The following is an 18,019-nucleotide window of genomic DNA, read 5'->3' on the forward strand; positions in this document are numbered from 1 at the left end:
ATTATTCCCATAACACAGTTGAGAAAACTGAGGCCGAGTAAACTTTTAGTGAGCCTGCGCCACCGACTGTCTCCTTCCTAACACAAGCTTTAAGCATGAAGCAGTCCCATGCCCATCTCATTCTGTATTTTTAATGATGCAGAATGGCACCTTTCCATCCGGATAAGGCCAAGTGCCCAGGGAATGGCAAGATTGGGGCATGGCCAGTGCCCCCAGCTGAACAGAGACCAGACCCTGCTCTGCAGAGGGCCACTCCTGCAGTCTGCGTAGTTCGTTATCCTCAACGTTTCTTCCCTCGGGTACTTAATGTTTACAGATTGGCACCCGGGGGGTACCGTGGAGAGAGATGCCCTCTACTTCTGCGTGCAGGGAGAAGAGACCCGCCCCGCGCCCCAGGATATAACCTCCTGCCAAGTGGAAAGGAGGTGTGCTGGCCATGGCGATAGAAAAGCAGAAAAAGGTGCCCGTTGCGAGAGTCACGGTCTTCCCTGGGCCCCCCGACGGCTATGAAAACGTCCTCCTGCACTTCAGTTGTGGCTTCTTTCACTTGCCCCTTTGCATAAATGGCCAAAGCCGATTCTTACATTTCCATGCCTTTTAGATGCTCCAAAGCCTTCGAGGGCCAAACAGCCGTCGGGCTGTGCAGAATGTCTGGGGCTACCCCTCTGGCATCTTAAAAGCGACTGCTCTGAATCCAAAGCTGGAGCTTAGACAGTCCCGCTGTCTGAAATTTGCCAGGCTCCTACCAAGAGGCCAGGGATCTGCTGTAAACGTCGGGTGGCGAAAATGAAAGGTGGCTTGTTAGGAATGTGTAGGGATCCCTCTGTGCGGTTTTGTTGGCGACAACACGGGGCAAATTGGCACCGAATTGACCTGGGGGGGGGGGTTTACCCCCAAATTAACTGAGCCTAGAAACAGCTCACTCGTCAACACGGAGATTCACCTGGCTGTCCTACCCTCACAAATGGGCTACTGGACTAAGGCTGATTTTTTCTTTTTACCTGAACCCTGCAAAACGGGGATCGGACCATCTCAAGCAATTAAAATAAATAAACAAAACCACTGGGCTGAGAAATAAGTCAATAAACCACAAGGATTTCATCTCCCGGCTCTGATTCGTTTCTCTGCGCAAAGCGTTGGGTTTTTTCCCCTAGCCAAATGAATGTTTAGCCTCGTTTGCATCTTTAGAAGCCTCCCTGCATCCAGCTGGGTACTTCCTGCACTAAGTTGTCTCAGATATACCATGAGGCCAGTTTGGGATTGGTGTGAAAGGGGATGTTGCCCCCCCCCACCCCCGCGCTCCTCCCAAAAACCATTTAGCCTATCTGTGCTGTCTGTTCTGACCGAGGCTTCCCAAGAGCCTGAAGCAAACTCTGTGTCTTGACAAAAAACCCTTTTATTAATTGACTGTGAATTCTGCTCATTCATATCCAGCAGTCTTTGGAGGGAGGATTTACAGTCACAGACCTTATCTCGCTTGGAGAGCTGCCAGGCTGATATCTGTAGAACTGCAGAACTTGGCAAGGAGTCTCAGAGAGTCAGAAACCAATTCAGCGAACTAATTGTCTCCTGCAAACTCCACTCCCCTTTCGCTCCTCTTTTAGTTCCTCTGGGAGGGGCCATTCATCGTCCCCCTGTGATCTTACTCCCAAGTCAACCCCTTTTCTTTAGCTGTTCCCTTCATCTGACAACACTGGGAACAGGCTCCAGTTGTTCATCTGCCTCACTGATGTCTGACTCTGAAGGCAACTGATAACTGGCATACGGCTCTAGCCCCCAACACAGAGCCCTCCTCAGAGCCTTCCCCAGACTGGCCCATCTTCTTCCCCAACCTCCTCACTGTCCGAATCTGCTGCCAGCTCTGCTGGTCATTGGCAGATAGCCGGATTAAAAGTTTCCATGCTGCAGTGATGGGTACTTTTTTGACTTCCTAAATATTGGAGGGTTGTTTTTTTCCCAGTCCCAAATTAGACGTTCACCAGTCAAAGATGCTACGAGCTGAATGCACCTGGTTGTTTAAAAGTCCCAGGATGGCTCTGATCCGTTTCCAATAACATTTCATTCCTGTCCACCTTATGCTTTCCGAGAAAATCCAGCCACCTCAACTGGAAAAACGCACTCTAGACCGTTCTTTTTTTTGCAGAAAACTTTATTAGTAGTCTTCTCCTGATACATTATCAATGCTTGATCAACTCGACTTAGGGAAAGCTGTTTAAACTCTGATGAACATACATATATTGGTTCTCCGTCTACCACCAAGCCCGGAATCGCGAGGCTGATTGTAATCTGACTGCTCCATCGGTCAGGAACGAAAGAGCTCCTTTTTCTTAATTTTCAATTTTTTTTATGTATTAAAATATGAATCGTACTCCAAAATTTGGAACTTTTGACACTATATAGGTTGACAGCAGCAAGGCTACTCTATGCCCTCCAAAATGACAGGACACTTTGATCCCTGCCGTGGATGAAGGGTGGCAGAAGTTGATAAGAGTTGGCTGAAATGGCAAAATGGACTATTCTGATTAAATAAATAAAAATATTAAGTGCTTTCGTTTCCACATGGAGACAGCCTGAATTGGAGAAGAATGAAATTTTGATTTTGGGTTTTACTGATTAGACTGATAGATCCTTATGGAAATGGCTAATTTTTATGATTATGAAAAAAAAAGTTGTGATTTGACGTTAAAATGTCTTATTTAACTGCAACAGAGAGTCAGAAGTCCATGCTTTTCTTTTTCCTAATCCTTCCTCACTTCTCTTCCCCCTCTTCCTCCCTACTGCTTTCCTATTTACTTTTCATATTTTGTATTTTATCTTAAGGTAAAGGTTCCCCTCGCACATATGTGCTAGCCGTTCTTGATTCTAGGGGGCGGTACTCATCTCCGTTTCAAAGCTTAAGAGCCAGCGCTGTCCGAAGACGTCTCTGTGGTCATGTGGCTGGCATGACTCAACACTGAAGGTGCACGGAACGCTGTTACCTTCCCACCAAAGGTGGTCCCTATTTTTTCCACTTGCATTTTTACATGCTTTCGAACTGCTAGGATGGCAGAAGCTGGGACAAGCCACGGGAGCTCACTCCGTTAGGCAGCACTAGGAATTCAAACCACCAAACTGGTGACCTTTCTGATCAACAAGCTTACTTCAGATTTGGTAGTTTCCCATGTCAGAAGGTTTTTTCCCTGTCTGGAAAAGATAAGAGGTCTCATTTAGCTATCGTGAAATTGGGAGGTATTTATTTAGCTACCTGATTGAGGATTTTTCTTTCTGTTTTGGAAGCACATCCAGTGTTTGCGGTAACAATAATCAGCTGTCGAAGTTCTCGAAGTGTTAATCACACTTTAGTAAAGACAAAGCAAGGAAGGAAAGCAGGTTTTTTTTATTTTGGAGCATTTCTATTCATACATGGACAATCTGCTTTGAGGGATGGAAATGCAGTGTGCCTTGCAAGCCAAGAAAACTGGAAATGTAAATTCAGCTTTGGCAGGAAATTATGACAACATGAGTCTTGAATATCTGGACCAGGAATCAAAACAATTATCTCGGAACAAAAACGATGAGTAAGATTGGAGTTAAGAATTAATGGAGTAGAACCAAGTTGGTTTACATCTGCTTACGCGATTCGTTATATAAATCAATTTTCCAAAGCTACAAGGGCTAAAAATGTTAGTCAGCAAAATAGGGATAAGCAAATCATGTAGCCTTGATGCAAACACAGTGGTGGAGATTTTTTTTAATAAGCTTTATGCCCTTTAAGGTACTGCAAATTAGTGGCTCCTCAGTCTTTCAGCAATCAATCATTTTCATACATTCAATTGTTACTCTTCCGTCCCTTGATTTTAAGAGAATTAGCCTTGCTTAGTTGGCAAGCTACCAAAAGTCCCCCTTTAAAAAGCATTACTTGTCCCCGATTTGAGTGTACAAAGTTTTTACAAAAATAGATCCTTTTTTAAAAGAAGCAGCGTCCCCTCTGGAGGGGGGGCTGTCGACACACAAGCGAAACTTTTCAGCCAAAAATCCCAGCCCATGTTCCTTCGGATGCGCAAGAAGCAAGTTTATAGGGAGTTTAATTCTGCTTTTCCTACATGTTGAGACGATGTGCACAATTTCTCCGGATGTGGTTTCTTCCTGGCTGTTCCTCCATTTCTTTAACAAAAAGAGATGCAGCAGGTTGCTTTTAAGCCCAAGTCGCTTCTCCCCTCCAGGGGAGGCGGCAATTTTTTTAAAAATCAGAAACGGATAGAAAAGATGAAGAATGCGCATTTCCGAAGGTTCAGCAGCAAAGCCTCTCTGGAGAAATTAACAAACACGGCAGCACTGAAGTGGAGGGATAAATTTTGATTTTTCAGCAGGATGTGATTATTATTTTTTAATTCTCCAAAGAGGTCCAAGTGATAGAGAAGGAAATCAATACACTCCTTGTAATTTGTGCCTTAGGAGAGATCGGCAAGGAAGGCCGCCGGAGAGAAACACAGCCCATTCGCACCAACGGTCACCATCCGGTCTGCAAAGGCCCCAAAAGCCGGGTCACTGCATGTAAGGGTACTTCCAGTCCCCCAACGGCTCGTGGGTCTCCTTGATGGCCTGGGGAGATGTCCAGCGCAGGATGTAATGAGCGCTGCCTGGCTTGTCATTGGTTCCTACGTCCAAAAGAAGAAAGGAATGCATTTGCGTCCTCTGCGACCAAACATGCCAAAGTGGCTAGACCTCATTGTCCCAGGAAAACCACAGGCTCGCTTCCCGCATCTCGCCGGGTCGTTATGTGGCTGCGAGAGCCTGGTTGCTGAGCTTGTTTTGCAACTCACAAGATTTGGAGGACAGGTAAAGGTGGTTGCGGCGTGCCACAAAGGCTCCCTTGTTTGTGTCAACATGCCACAACTGGGTGTAAATGTGTTGTTTTGTCTGTACTTCAGGCTTGGGAGCCATTATGCAGGAATGGAGAGACACACAACAATGACAGGGATGATAATGGTGACAATAACAACAGTGCCAACCACAGTTGATCAGAAAGTGGTGCAAAATGTTCTTAGACCAGCCCACGTGAGGAGCACCGACCCCCCTCCCCCCCCAGTCTAATCCCCAACGTACCTGAGGCGCGAGAGCCCCCAAATGGCTGCTGGGCCACCACTGCACCGGTGGACTTGTCATTGATGTAGAAATTCCCGGCCGCGTTCCTTAGGAGTTTGGTGGCTTCATCAACGACGGCCCTAAGCAAAGATGTTGGGAGGGGAAAGAGTTCAGAATTTCCTGCAAGAGTGCGCCCCACAGCATCTTATGGCGCGCAGCTTCAGAAGCCCCGCAATTACCGGCCAGTGTTATCGGCAGCTCTCAACACACAGGCAAAGCACAGGTTGTACCAAACAATCACACAGACGGGAGACGAAAGGAGAGGAGGTGGGAAGGATCAGTGATAGGAAAAAACAATACAAGCAACTCCAATCCTAAGAGCCAAGTAAAACAGGTCTCTATCGGGCTGAGACTGAGTTTAAACTGGAGGCAGGCAGAGGAAATAGAGAGGCATGGCTCCTATTCGAACTCAGTCTCTGGGCAGACTGGACATGAGAATAATCCACTGATGACCCCTCCCACAAGCTACTCCAGGGAACAAAGGGGTTTCATTAAGGCTGGGATATTGAGGCAATGGCAAAACTGAGGATTGGGAGGGGGAAATGTCTTCTGGCCTGCTGCAATTGAGCTGGGAGAAGATTAAGAGTATTTGGGTCTGGGCCTACCTTCTTCTTAAAACTGACCATTATTTCCCAATTCTCCAGGACAGTAACATTTGATCTACCCTGTTTCCCTGAAAATAACACCTCTCTGGATAATAAGCCCAATCGGGCTTTTGAACACATGCGCTAAAATAAGCTCTCCCCGAATATAAGCCCTTCCCTAAAATATTAAAATGCATGTGCAGCTGGTCCCCACCATTTCCTGGGATTGGGGGAGACATGCCCCACACGCACCTGCCATCCACGCGGAATGGCCTCATGGAGGCCGCTCCCACACACCCTAGCTACTACACCCCTTTCTCTTAATGGTGGCCGCAAAAAGATTGGCAGGCTGGCAAGAGTATGCCAGAAACAGAGACAGAACTTCCGGCCCTCTCTGGATCAGCTGATCCGCAGGCCGAGGTTAAGGACTTCAAAGATAATAAGACCTCCCCCAAAATAAGCCCAAGCACTTATTTTTGAGGTCCAAAAGAAAATAAGACCCCATCTTATTTCCAGGGAAACACGGTAAGTAAAAGGAACCCCCCTGCCCCCAGGACATCCACCAAATTCACCCCAGTTCTTACTTATCCTGGGCAAACACTGCCCCTGTGAGGCCGTATGGAGAAGTGCTGTCAATCAGGTGGAGAATATCTTTGTATTGTTTCTCTGGATAGACGTACACCGACAGAACTGGCCCAAAGATTTCCTGCCCGGGGGGGGGGGGAAGGGGAGATAAAACAAATCGAAATTAAAGGCTGGTGCATCTGGGAAAATCATTGTCTACATTTCTGTGAAACTTTGGGGACAATTTCACTAGGAAAATTAGCATGTCTAAAGTGAGGGCCAAGGTATCACTGTGGAGATACCTGAACTACATTTCCCAGCGCATGTTCGGACTCCTAGAGAGTGTCTGCTAAGTTCTTAATTAAACAGTGTTTTTGTAACGATCAGAGTTACTTTAAACTCTTGCAGAAAGGTGCCTGGAGGACTTGGCCTCACAAGGAAGAAGCAAAGACTGTGGGAGGTATTTAGTATTTTCCTAAGGAAGGATCGCCTCTTGGTGCCCGCTCCCCATCGCAAAGACTTGCCTCTTGCATGATGGGATCCTTGGGGTCTTTTGTCTCAACAATGCATGGCTGGATAAAATAGCCCACTGCATCGTCGCAGCCGCCTCCGGCCAGGATGTTTAGATTGGGTGAGGATTCGGCATGCTTGATCCATTTCTTGATCCGTCTGAACGCCTGAAAGACACAGCAGCAGAAACAGTAGAGTTACATCCAGTGGTGGGATTCAGGCATTTCGCGCCGGTTCAACTGGTTGTTAACTTTGTGTGCAGTTTGGGCACCCGGCTGAATCACCATCTTCGGGGCCCGCTTCGCAGCTCCCCTCCCAGCCACTCCTCACCTCACCCAGACTCTTCTTAGGCCATTTCGGCATCTTGGAGCTCCTCTAACCGCCCTTCCCGCCCACTTCAAGCAAGTGACGTCGGCACAGGCAAAACCCCAAGGCAGCTCTGGTTACATTCATATAACAAAGAACTAAGTTCTAGACGTGCCTAACACCATAAACAGGCCAATATCTCAGAACAAGAACATGTAAGGGCAACATCTCAGGACATCTTCCTCTCGACCATTAAACCTTGAAAGGAGTTGGTGAAATGATGACAATGGATGTACTATTTCAATATTGAAACTACTGTCTAAGAGTGTAAGTTACACACACACATAGAGGCCTGTTGTGGCCCAGCAGGAGCCGTTGGAGCTGCAAACAGAGTCCGATAGCGAGGGGCCCTATGAGTCGGCTCTGGAAGATGTGGAGGACCCTGGACAGGGTTCAGACTCCGAGCAGGGACCGGAGAGGCTGGTTGGCCACCAGGAGGCGCCTGAGGCATGGAGCAGCGATGAAAGCCAAAGGGAGTTGGTCCTGGACGCCAGGCAAAGTCGGGCAGATAAACGCAGAGAGCAACTACACAGATACAGAAGATAATTGGGGCCAGGTGGTTGTAATTAGGTTCCTCCCAAGATAGTATATAAGGAGAGACTTTGGGAAGAGACTGTTTGCAGGATTCAACTAATATACCAATGCTGGAGAAGCTCTCCTCTGTATTTCTTATCTTGGAAGTCTGGATTGCTGCCAAGGTCTTGTCGGTGTGTTAATTTACTGTTAATAAATTGTCTAGCAGTAATCTTGTCTTGGAGTGCCTCGGTGTACGGAGGGGGGGGTCAGAACAGAGGCCTATTCTAGGTGCTTCTTTGCACGTGCAAATGTCAAAGCATAAATATTCTGCCTGGGGGAAAATGAAAGCTGGTTTAGACACACAAGAAAGAATGCGATCTGACCTTGCTATCAATCACGGCGGAGAAGAATGTTCCGAAATCTTCAGCTGGCTGCAGAGAAAGCCCGACAAAGAAAATATAAGGAATTTGGGAGAAACTTGAACGTGGCTCCATAGAGCTCCCTATTATCTAGAGAAATTGATCCATTCCAGTCCGCACGAGTTCAGATTGCAAAGGTTTCCCGTTGGATCTGGAAACGGGAAGATCTCAGATTTTCAGCCTGTAAAATTCTCCGTTAACTAACGATTCTAGCATTCCCCAAAATTTCAAAAGTCTCCCGGTGGTTGTTAGAAAAATAAAAAGGACCCCTGAGCTTACATTTTTTTCTCCTCCCTCCATCTCCCTCCTTCTTTTCATGTCGTACCTTCATCTCTTAGATCAAGGGTGTCAAACTGAAGGCCTGCAGGCCAGATCCAGGTACTTAGATCTGGCCCGCAGTGCATCTGCCAGTGAAAATGGAGTTTGGGAGGGCCATGGCAAAGGGTTGCATGAGGCCGTTGCAGCCAAAAATGGAGCTTGGGAGCCCGTTTTCGCTGGAAGAGGACTTGGGCTACCACAGGCGCCCCAAAGCGAGTGATGTTGAGCTGGCCGTGCCCACCCTAGCCACACTCCAAAGTAAAACACAACCCTGATGTGAGCTACTTTTGGGACACCAGGCAGCTGGTGAAGCATCCCGACTGCCAAGCCACAACTCACGTCTCCCACTTTGATCTTCTGATGCTCCTCCAGCAGCCCAGCTTTGACGCGAGGCCACAGAGAGTCTGGCACGTAGAGGCGGGAACAAGCCGAGCACTTCTGGCCGCCGTACTCAAAGGCTGAGCGGACCGTCCCGCTCACTACGCTGGGCACATCAGCCGAGGCGTGGACAAAGTGGAAATTCTTCCCTCCGCATTCTGAGAAAGGGAGACATTGGACAGGAGTAAAGGTAAAGCTTCCCCTCGTGCATATGTGCTAGTCGTTCCTGACTCTAGAGGGCAGTGCTCATCTCCATTTCAAAGCCGAAGAGCCAGCACTGTCCGAAGACGTCTCTAAACGCCGAAGGCACACAGAACGCTGTTACCTTCCCACGAAAGGTGGTCCCTATTTTTCTACTTGCATTTTTTTTTACGTGCTTTGGAACTGCTAGGTTGGCAGAAGCTGGGACAAGTAACAGGAGCCCACTCGGTTACACGGCACTGGGGATTCGAACAGCTGACCTTTCTGTTCAACAATCTCACCATCTTAGCCACTGAACCACTATGTCCCTGAGCCACTCAACCACGTCCAATGAGCCACCAGTCAAGGAGTGACTGAGTAGGGTCGAATTCTAGGCATTGTCCCTCCCAGTATGGGGGAGGGAGGACTTGACCCTCTCCAAATTGAAAACCCTCCTTCACTTTAAGTTGTTGAAAAAACTATGGAGGAGACCCCTGCCCGTGTGGAATTGCTGAAAGCAATATTTGGGGGGCGTGGGAGAGGGAAAAGTTCTTCCTTCATTAACACATTGGGAATTCTGGGAGAAATTCAACAGGCTTGGTACATGGCTAATTCCTTTGAGACTGACAGCGGGGCAAATACCTGCCCACCATGCTGGCAGATGCCTGCGCTTTATGAGAGATCGAGGGCTTCCTGCTTGTCAGCAACTTAGCATCTGGGGTGCCGCTGGCAGTTTGGTTTTAAAAGCTGGCAATATTACACTGAAGACCATCAGCGCAACTTTGGATTAGAAAGCTACCCAAAAGTCTTTCGATTCATGTTCAAGAGATCTTCACACCACCTGGGTTGTTGTTGAGTTTTGGCGGCCTTCTGAGGGTGGGGGGAGGGAAGAAATAAATGTTGTGCCCCACCAGCAGCCACTGGAGCTGGGAGCAGATTCGGACAGTGAGGAGGTTGGGGAGGAACATGGGCCAGTCCTGGAGTCTGGGGAAGGCTCTGATGAGGGCTCTGTGTTGGAGGCAGAGAGGGAGCCAGAGCCGTATGCCAATTATCAGCTGCCTTCAGAGTCGGGCATCAGTGAGGCAGACAAATAACTGGTGCCTGTTCCCAGTGTGCGCATGCACAGAGATGCCAGATGAAGGGAGCAGCTAAAAAACAGGGGTTGACTTGAGAAGAAGGCCACAGGTGGACGATGAATGGCCCCTCCCAGAGGAAATAAAAGAGGAGCAAAAGGGGAGTGGAGTTTGCAGGAGACCATTAGTTCGCGACTCTCCGAGACTCCTTGCCAAGTTTTGCAGGTATTGGCCTGGCAGCTCTCCAAGCCAGATAAGGTCTGTGACTGTAAATCCTCCCTTGAAAGACTTTGCTGGATGTGAATGAGCAGAATTCACAGGAAATTAATAAAAGGGATTTTTGTCGGGACAAGGAGTTTGCTTCATGCTCTCGATCGGGACAATAAAACTAAACAGATTCTCAGTTCTTACCCCCAGCCAGCCGGGGGAAAGTGCGATACCGGTCGAGGTTTTCAGACACCTGTTTCCAGAGACGCTTAAAAGTCCTAAAAAAAAAAAAAAAAAAAGAGGAGAACTCAAGATCTAATTGTTCCCTTTTCTCCTCTCTTCCCCTGGCCCTCAGCCAAGGACAAGGTCTGGTGACACAATCAAGGGCAGGGACCCATCTTTTCAAACTCCCCCCCTGTTGGGATCCCACTCAGCCGCCCCCTCCCTCCACAGCCACGCCAATGCTGGCTGGGGTGAGCGGGAAGCACCTCTTGTTCTCTTAACCCTTCAGAAACCCATTTAAAAAACAAAACAAAACACCCAAGAGACAAAATCCTTTGCAAGGAGAGGGCCAGCTATTTAGCATTTCTCAAAAAACGGTAGCAGCAGAGACTGTCTTGGGGTAGTGGAAGCGAGAAGGGCCTACGCACACGCACACACCCTCCAATGTTTGCAATCTCCATCTCTCTGAAAGACGGTGTGACTATTAAAACCGCCAGGCGCTATGCGAAGAGAGAAAAAAAGCCATGCTCGGCTGCTCCCTGCTCCTTAAGCGAGGGGGGGGGGGAGGCTCATAAATTAAAAGGCAGAGTGTGGAACTCCTGGGGTGAAGCTATTAGCATTTTTATTGTTTTGAAAAGCAAGACGTTGGTCACACTTGAAATCAAGAAAGGGAAGAGAGAGGGGGAAAAGGGAGAGGAGAGAGGGAACAGGCAAGAAAGCTGAACTATTTTCTTTCTGGATTGCAGAATCCCTAGGACCTGACAGGCTTCTGAAACAGAGGATGGGCTGTGAAAGCATAATAACAAACAATACAATACAGTACAATAGCAGAGTTGGAAGGGACCTTGGAGGTCTTCTAGTCCAACCCCGTCTAGGCAGGAAACCTTATACTGTTTCAGACAAATGGCTATCCAGCATCTTCTTAAAGACTTCCAGTGTTGGGGCATTCACAACTTCTGGAGGCAAGTTGTTCCACTGATTAATTATCCTCATTGTCAGAGAATTTCTCCTTAGTTCTAAGTTGCTTCTCTCCTTGATTAGTTTCCACCCATTGCTTCTTGTTCTACCCTCAAGTGCCTTGGAGAATAGTTTGACTCCCTCTTCTTTGTGGCAGCCCCTGACATATTGGAAGACTGCTATCATGTATCCCCTAGTCCTTCTTTTCATTCAACTAGACATACCCAGTTCCTGCAACCATTCTTCCTATGTTTTAGCCTCCAGTCCCCTAATCATCTTTGTTGCTCTTCTCTGCACTCTTCCTAGAGTCTCCACATCTTTTTTACATTGTGGCGACCAAAACTGGATGCAAGAGATGATACGTTTTTAAAAGGCCCAGTGTTTGTAAGAGGGGAGGAGGGCAAGGTTAGAGAGGATACCACAGGGCTTCCTTAAGAGTTGAATTGAGGAGGGGGTCTCAGAGCCATCCTTCCCACCCTACCCTAAGGCAACCCAGGCTTACGGGACACTGCCAGTGAAGTTGATGCCAGCCAAGTGCTCCGAGCCGGTCACGGTGTCCCCGAATGTGGTGCCCTCTGCTGGGACAAACTGGATGACACTGGGAGGCAGGCCGGCTTCCAGGAGGATCTGGTAGACACCGTAACTGGACAGCATGGCCGAGTCACTGGGTTTCCAAAGGACCACGTTGCCCTGGCAGAGGGGAAGGGGGGGAAAAGAAAAAGGAGCCCTCTTCAGCTTCTTTGGGATACAGCCCCAAGAAGGATCTAATCCTCAAGGGCGGCAAAGGAAATTTTGGATCCTCAAAAACAAATCAGCTGGTGAGGAAGAAGGAGAGATTATGCTATGTCTGCGGGCACCCCAGAATCAGGAAAGAAAGGCGGGGGGCGCCCGTTTTCAAAGGCTGCAACTGAAGGCGCAGAATGGATCCGGCGGAACTCACCATCAGTGCTGGGGCTCCTGCCAAGTTCCCTCCAATGGCGGTGAAGTTGAAGGGGGAGATCGCAGCCACAAAGCCCTGCGGAAGAGGGGAGGAAAGGGGAAGGGTGACTCTCACACGGCTTCAGAAGGAAGGGGCAGGATAAGAGATGCCCCTCACAAGCCCCAACCTCTGACCAACTGCAGTGGCCTAGGCCCTGAAGGCCGTGACCTTTTAAGCATGGCTTCCCCATTTCAAGGTTCTAGTCCTCATGCTGGAAAAGGTGCGTGGAAAGGAAAAAGTAGGAAAGGGGGGGGGATGGTGGGAAATAGGTCATTTCTATTAAGTGGGGGAGAGGTACCTCATGCTTGCTTCAACTTCCAACTTCTCCCCTGACTATCAGGAGAAAGAAAAATGACTTCTGCTAAGTGAGGGATTCCTAAAGAACCATTTTTACAGTCTCTGCAGAAGCACAGAGGGCTGGGGACTGTTTAAAATGATGAGGGGGTGGTGCAAATGCTTTCAACGCAGCCATGTGTCGTCCCTCCCTACTCATTGGAAAGTCCCCTGCTTGGGGAAGGGGACTGGACCGCCCTCAGCAGCTCAGTGGAGAAGGGAAGACAGACAGAGAGACAGACACCGCTAATTCTCTAGAGCTGCATTCACTCACACACACACACACACACACAAACTGTGTGAAGGCAAAAGACGGAGCTCGGTTTGCCCCAGATCCTGCAAAATCAGGATTGAATAGTGACACCTACCTCCAGCCCCCGATACACCAGGCTGTTGGTGCTGGGCGGGGCGCTGATGGGCTGCTCCCCTTCCAGCTCCAGGGCGTATTTAGCGTTGAAGCGGAAAAAGTCAGCCAGCTCTGCGGCCGCATCGATTTCTGCTTGGATGACTGTTTTAGCCTGGAGATAAAGAAGCGAGTCAGAGCAAGACTGAAGAAGGTGGTTTTTTTTTTTTTTGGGGGGGGGGGGGGGGCGCAGAGATGACTTTGGACAAAGCTGGCAACGCCGAAGGGTTAGCAACCGACGGCCACTATGTCAAATCCCACCCAAGAGAGATTCTAATTGCCACGTATTTCTTAATTTCATCTCGGACCCCTCCATGTGCTGGTTTCCTTCCTTTAGAAAGGCCCTGGATATGATCCGAGCCAGCCACGCACTCACTTACCTGTCCGACCATGGTCTTGGCTAAGATCTCTGCCCTTCTGGGCCCGCTCAGGATGTCGGCGGCTTTGAAGAAGATCTCCGCGCGGTCCTGGATGGGTCGTAGGTCCCATTCCTTCCGGGCACTCAAAGCGGAGACAATGGCCTTATTCAACAAGTCCTAGATGGGCAAGAAAATGGAGGTGATTCATTTTCCGCAAAACACAAGAACCTTTCGAGGTCTTTCCCTGCAAGCCTTCCGTCATATTTATGATTTAAGAGATGAACAGAGTTGGAAGGGAGCGTGTGGGTCATCTAGTCCAGACCCCCCCGACCAAGCAGGAGACCCTACACCATTTCTGACAGGTGGCATTATGAACTCACAATAGAAGTTTGTGGAATGAAGCACAGCATAGAAGACTTACAAACACGCGTTTTCACAAGGTGGTTTTTAAAAAAACAACAACGCTGCAACCACCATGGAAATTTTGGGACTCACTAACACATGATGGCCAGTATCTTGGTTGGTTATAAAAACATGTTAATCCTTAACAATTCCATCCATCAAAGGGCTATACATTTCCTCTGCCTTTTTTATTTTGAAACAAAGAGTTTTTTTAATTTTTTTGTTACAAATTTTAAATTCTTATATAAACAGAGTGTTGGCCGTACTTTTCCCTTTAATATCCTCTCCTATGCATAATTCATTTTACATCATATTTCCAGTTCCGATTCAGCCATATTGTTTTCTTTCCATGTTTTCCCTCTTAATTTCCTCTTAATACATACCGCATTTTTTGGAGTGTAAGACGCACCTTTTTCCCTCAAGAAAAGAGGGTGAAAATCTGGGTGTGTCATATACACTGAATACAGCATTTTTGGCCTCCCGAAACCCTGCCCCCTTTGCAAAAATTGGACTTGCAGAGGGTTTGGGAGGTCTGCAAAGTGCTCCTAAAGGCTGGGGAGGGCACAAAGAAAAGAAAAAAATGGGCCGTTTTGCCCACCCCCGCAGCAGCACTCTATAAGCCTCCCAAACACCCTGCATGCTCCCCCTTTTTTTTGCAAAAAATGGCTCGTTTTTTGCTCATTTTTGGTCTTCCCAGCCCACAGGAGCACTCTAAGAGCCTCCCAAAGCTCTACATGCCCCCCCCTCTTTTTTGAAAAAAACGAGGAGTACAGAAAGTTTGGGAGGCCTGCAGAGTGCAAAAAACATTTTTTTTTAAAGTTACCTCTTCGAAATCATGGTGCGTCTTATACTCCGGTGCATCTTATAGTTCAAAAAATACGGTAAACAATATCATTATTTCAAAGTTAACCAAATTTATCATTTCATTTCCATCTGTTATTCTATTTTACTATAGGTAGCATATATCCTCAGATTCCATTTTTATACAATAAAATATTAAATGTGAAACAGTTTCAATAACTTGGTTGTTGCAAAGTCGGCAGCTTGGATTCTTATTATCATTATCATTATTTACTTTATTCATTAAACATGAAACTCAGCCAACTGAACATTCAAAAATAAATTACAAATACCAGTGACTGGTGTTAATGGTTGATACAGTTTGCTGCCAGCGTCCTAGGTATCAACCAAGTATTTTCTTAAAATATAGGATGTTTCTAGTAGCATAGTTTTTTGCAGTTCCGCTGGTTTTTTGCAGTTTTTTGCAGTTCCACAGGAAGTTGCAATTTATTTATGTCTTTTGTAAAATTCTTGGGACATGGTGCCAAATGCCTCAATGACAATTGGTATCACTGTTACATGTTTCATCCATAATCGGGTAGTTTCGATGGCCAGGTCGCAATATTTCATGATTTTCTTTCTAGTTTTTTTTCTTCGACTCTGGCATCTCCTGGTACAGAAATATCAATAAACTGTACGCTTCGGCCCTCTACAACCGTGATATCTGGCGTGTTGTGTTCCAAATGACGATCCGTCTGTATTTGAAAGTCCCACAAGATCTTTCACCTTCTCATTTTCGGTAACTTTTTCCACTTTGTGACTTTTTGGATACAGGGATGTCATATTTTTTTTACATAATGACCAGTGGGTTAATTTAGCAACTCAGTCATGTCTGGCTTTGTACTGTTTGCACAATTTTGCTGCATTCACGTATTAAATGTGAAACTGTTTCAACAACTTGGTTGTTGCAAAGTCGGCAGTTTGGATTGTTGTTATTATTATTATTATTATTATTATTATTATGTGGTTAATCTTTGGTGAGATTTACAGCCTTTGGGGCTGGTTGGTAGCTCAACAGCTCGAGTCCTAACCAAGGACCTAGGAACTGTTAAGGATATAAGTTGTTCCACATAAGGTGGTTTTTTGTAGAGTCAGAATGTTCAAGTCAGGTAAATTTAGAATTTAGATGTTTGACGGTGTTACAGGTATCATTGCAGAATGGAAGCAGTATTATAAATAATATTATTATATCAATTATATTATATCAGATATTATATCAGATGTTCAGTTGATTGTTTCATGGTTAATGAATAAAAGATAATGTTATAATAATAAGTCATATATCGGATATTATGACTTATTATTATAACTAATGTCATATTATATCAGATATTATTATGTTATGACTTATTATTATGATTTATGACCAATAATGTGTCATTTTATATTAGATATTATTATATTTTGACTCATTATTTTGACTCGTTATTATGATATTATTGTTTGGTTAATCTTTGGTGAGATTCACAGCCTTTGGGGTTGGTTGGTAGCTCAACAGCTCGAGTCCTAACCAAGGACCTAGGAACTGTTAAGGTAACGTAGGAGGATATTATTATTATTATTATTATTATTATTATTGTTGTTGTTGTTGTTGTACAATTGTATCACAGCGGCCAGTTGTTTCGCCGGATTTGGCATTGGTTACTAGTCGGGCCCCACCCAGGGGCCTAGGACGTCGTAACGTATTTTCGTAATATGCGTGCAGATCCAAGCAGTGCGGCTTTTTGCATTTGACTGATGGTGATTTTGTCAATTTTTAACTGTTTTAAATGTAATTCCAGTGCTTTTGGAATAGCACCCAGTGTGCCAATTACCACTGGAATTACCACTGCTGGTTTGTGCCATAGTCGTTGAATTTCGATTTTTAAGTCCTGGTATCTTGCGATTTTTTCATGTTCCTTCTCGGCGACCCTGCTATCACCTGGTATTGCGATGTCTATGATTGTGACCTTATTTTTCTCAACCAGTGTGATGTCTGGTGTATTATGCGCCAGTATTTTGTCGGTTTGTATACGGAAATCCCACAAGATCTTGACCATCTGATTTTCGGTGACTTTTTCAGGCTGATGTTCCCACCAGTTTGTTGCTGTTCTAATATTATAATTTTTGCACAAATTCCAATGGATCATTTGTGCTACTGAATTGTGCCGCAATTTATAATCAGTCTGCGCGATTTTTATAATTTTATAATAATAACATTTTATAATAATAAAATTATTATTTTATAATAATTATTATTTTATAATAATAACAAGATTATTATTATTATTATTATTATTATTATTATTATTATTATTATTATTATTATTATTATTATTATACAATTGTATCACAGCGGCCAGTTGTTTCGCCGGATTTGGCATTGGTTACTAGTCGGGCCCCACCCAGGGGCCTAGGACGTCGTAACGTATTTTCTTAATATGCGTGCAGATCCAAGCAGTGCGGCTTTTTGCATTTGACTGATGGTGATTTTGTCAATTTTTAACTGTTTTAAATGTAATTCCAGTGCTTTTGGAATAGCACCCAGTGTGCCAATTACCACTGGAATTACCACTGCTGGTTTGTGCCATAGTCGTTGAATTTCGATTTTTAAGTCCTGGTATCTTGCGATTTTTACATGTTCCTTCTCGGCGACCCTGCTATCACCTGGTATTGCGATGTCTATGATTGTGACCTTATTTTTCTCAACCAGTGTGATGTCTGGTGTATTATGCGCCAGTATTTTGTCGGTTTGTATACGGAAATCCCACAAGATCTTGACCATCTGATTTTCGGTGACTTTTTCAGGCTGATGTTCCCACCAGTTTGTTGCTGTTTTAATATTATAATTTTTGCACAAATTACAATGGATCATTTGTGCTACTGAATTGTGCCGCAATTTATAATCAGTCTGCGCGATTTTTTTACAGCAGCTGAGTATGTGATCAACAGTTTCATCAGCTTCTTTGCAAAGTCTGCATTTGGCATCATCAGAGGATTTTTCAATTTTGGCCTTAATGGCATTTGTGCGGATAGCTTGTTCTTGCGCAGCCAGGATTAGTGACTCTGTTTCTTTCTTTAATGTACCTGTTTTTAACCATAACCAAGTTTGTTCACTGTCCACTTTATCTTTTATTTTTTCCAGAAATTGACCATGCAGTGCTTTGTTCTGCCAACTCTCCATTCTTGATTTTATCACATCTTTTCTGTATTCTTGTTTTGTCTGTTGGGCCTTCAGTAGATTTTTGTTCTTTACTTCGATTAATAGATGTTCTTGAGTGTCTTTTAAATAATCAGCCAGTGCAT

At 45.7% G+C, this 18,019-nt stretch overlaps 1 protein-coding gene across 1 annotated transcript in view; it reads right to left on the reverse strand.

Annotated features, from left to right (window-relative positions):
* Positions 1 to 3,253: 3,253 nt before the first annotated feature.
* ALDH4A1 (aldehyde dehydrogenase 4 family member A1) overlaps positions 3,254 to 18,019 on the reverse strand; it is a 29,904-nt gene continuing 15,138 nt past the window's right edge. Inside the window, exons 5-15 of the mRNA XM_032231842.1 lie at positions 13,514 to 13,669; positions 13,099 to 13,248; positions 12,359 to 12,433; positions 11,921 to 12,108; positions 10,444 to 10,517; positions 8,741 to 8,937; positions 8,048 to 8,095; positions 6,797 to 6,949; positions 6,293 to 6,414; positions 5,086 to 5,204; positions 3,254 to 4,637 (exon numbers count right to left, since the gene is read on the reverse strand). Coding sequence (XP_032087733.1) covers positions 4,525 to 4,637; positions 5,086 to 5,204; positions 6,293 to 6,414; positions 6,797 to 6,949; positions 8,048 to 8,095; positions 8,741 to 8,937; positions 10,444 to 10,517; positions 11,921 to 12,108; positions 12,359 to 12,433; positions 13,099 to 13,248; positions 13,514 to 13,669 — 1,395 coding nt within the window. The 3' untranslated portion in view covers positions 3,254 to 4,524. The remainder of the gene's footprint in view (positions 4,638 to 5,085; positions 5,205 to 6,292; positions 6,415 to 6,796; positions 6,950 to 8,047; positions 8,096 to 8,740; positions 8,938 to 10,443; positions 10,518 to 11,920; positions 12,109 to 12,358; positions 12,434 to 13,098; positions 13,249 to 13,513; positions 13,670 to 18,019) is intronic.

Source organism: Thamnophis elegans, chromosome 15, assembly GCF_009769535.1.
Source record: "Thamnophis elegans isolate rThaEle1 chromosome 15, rThaEle1.pri, whole genome shotgun sequence".
In the NCBI taxonomy this organism is placed as follows: domain Eukaryota; kingdom Metazoa; phylum Chordata; class Lepidosauria; order Squamata; family Colubridae; genus Thamnophis; species Thamnophis elegans.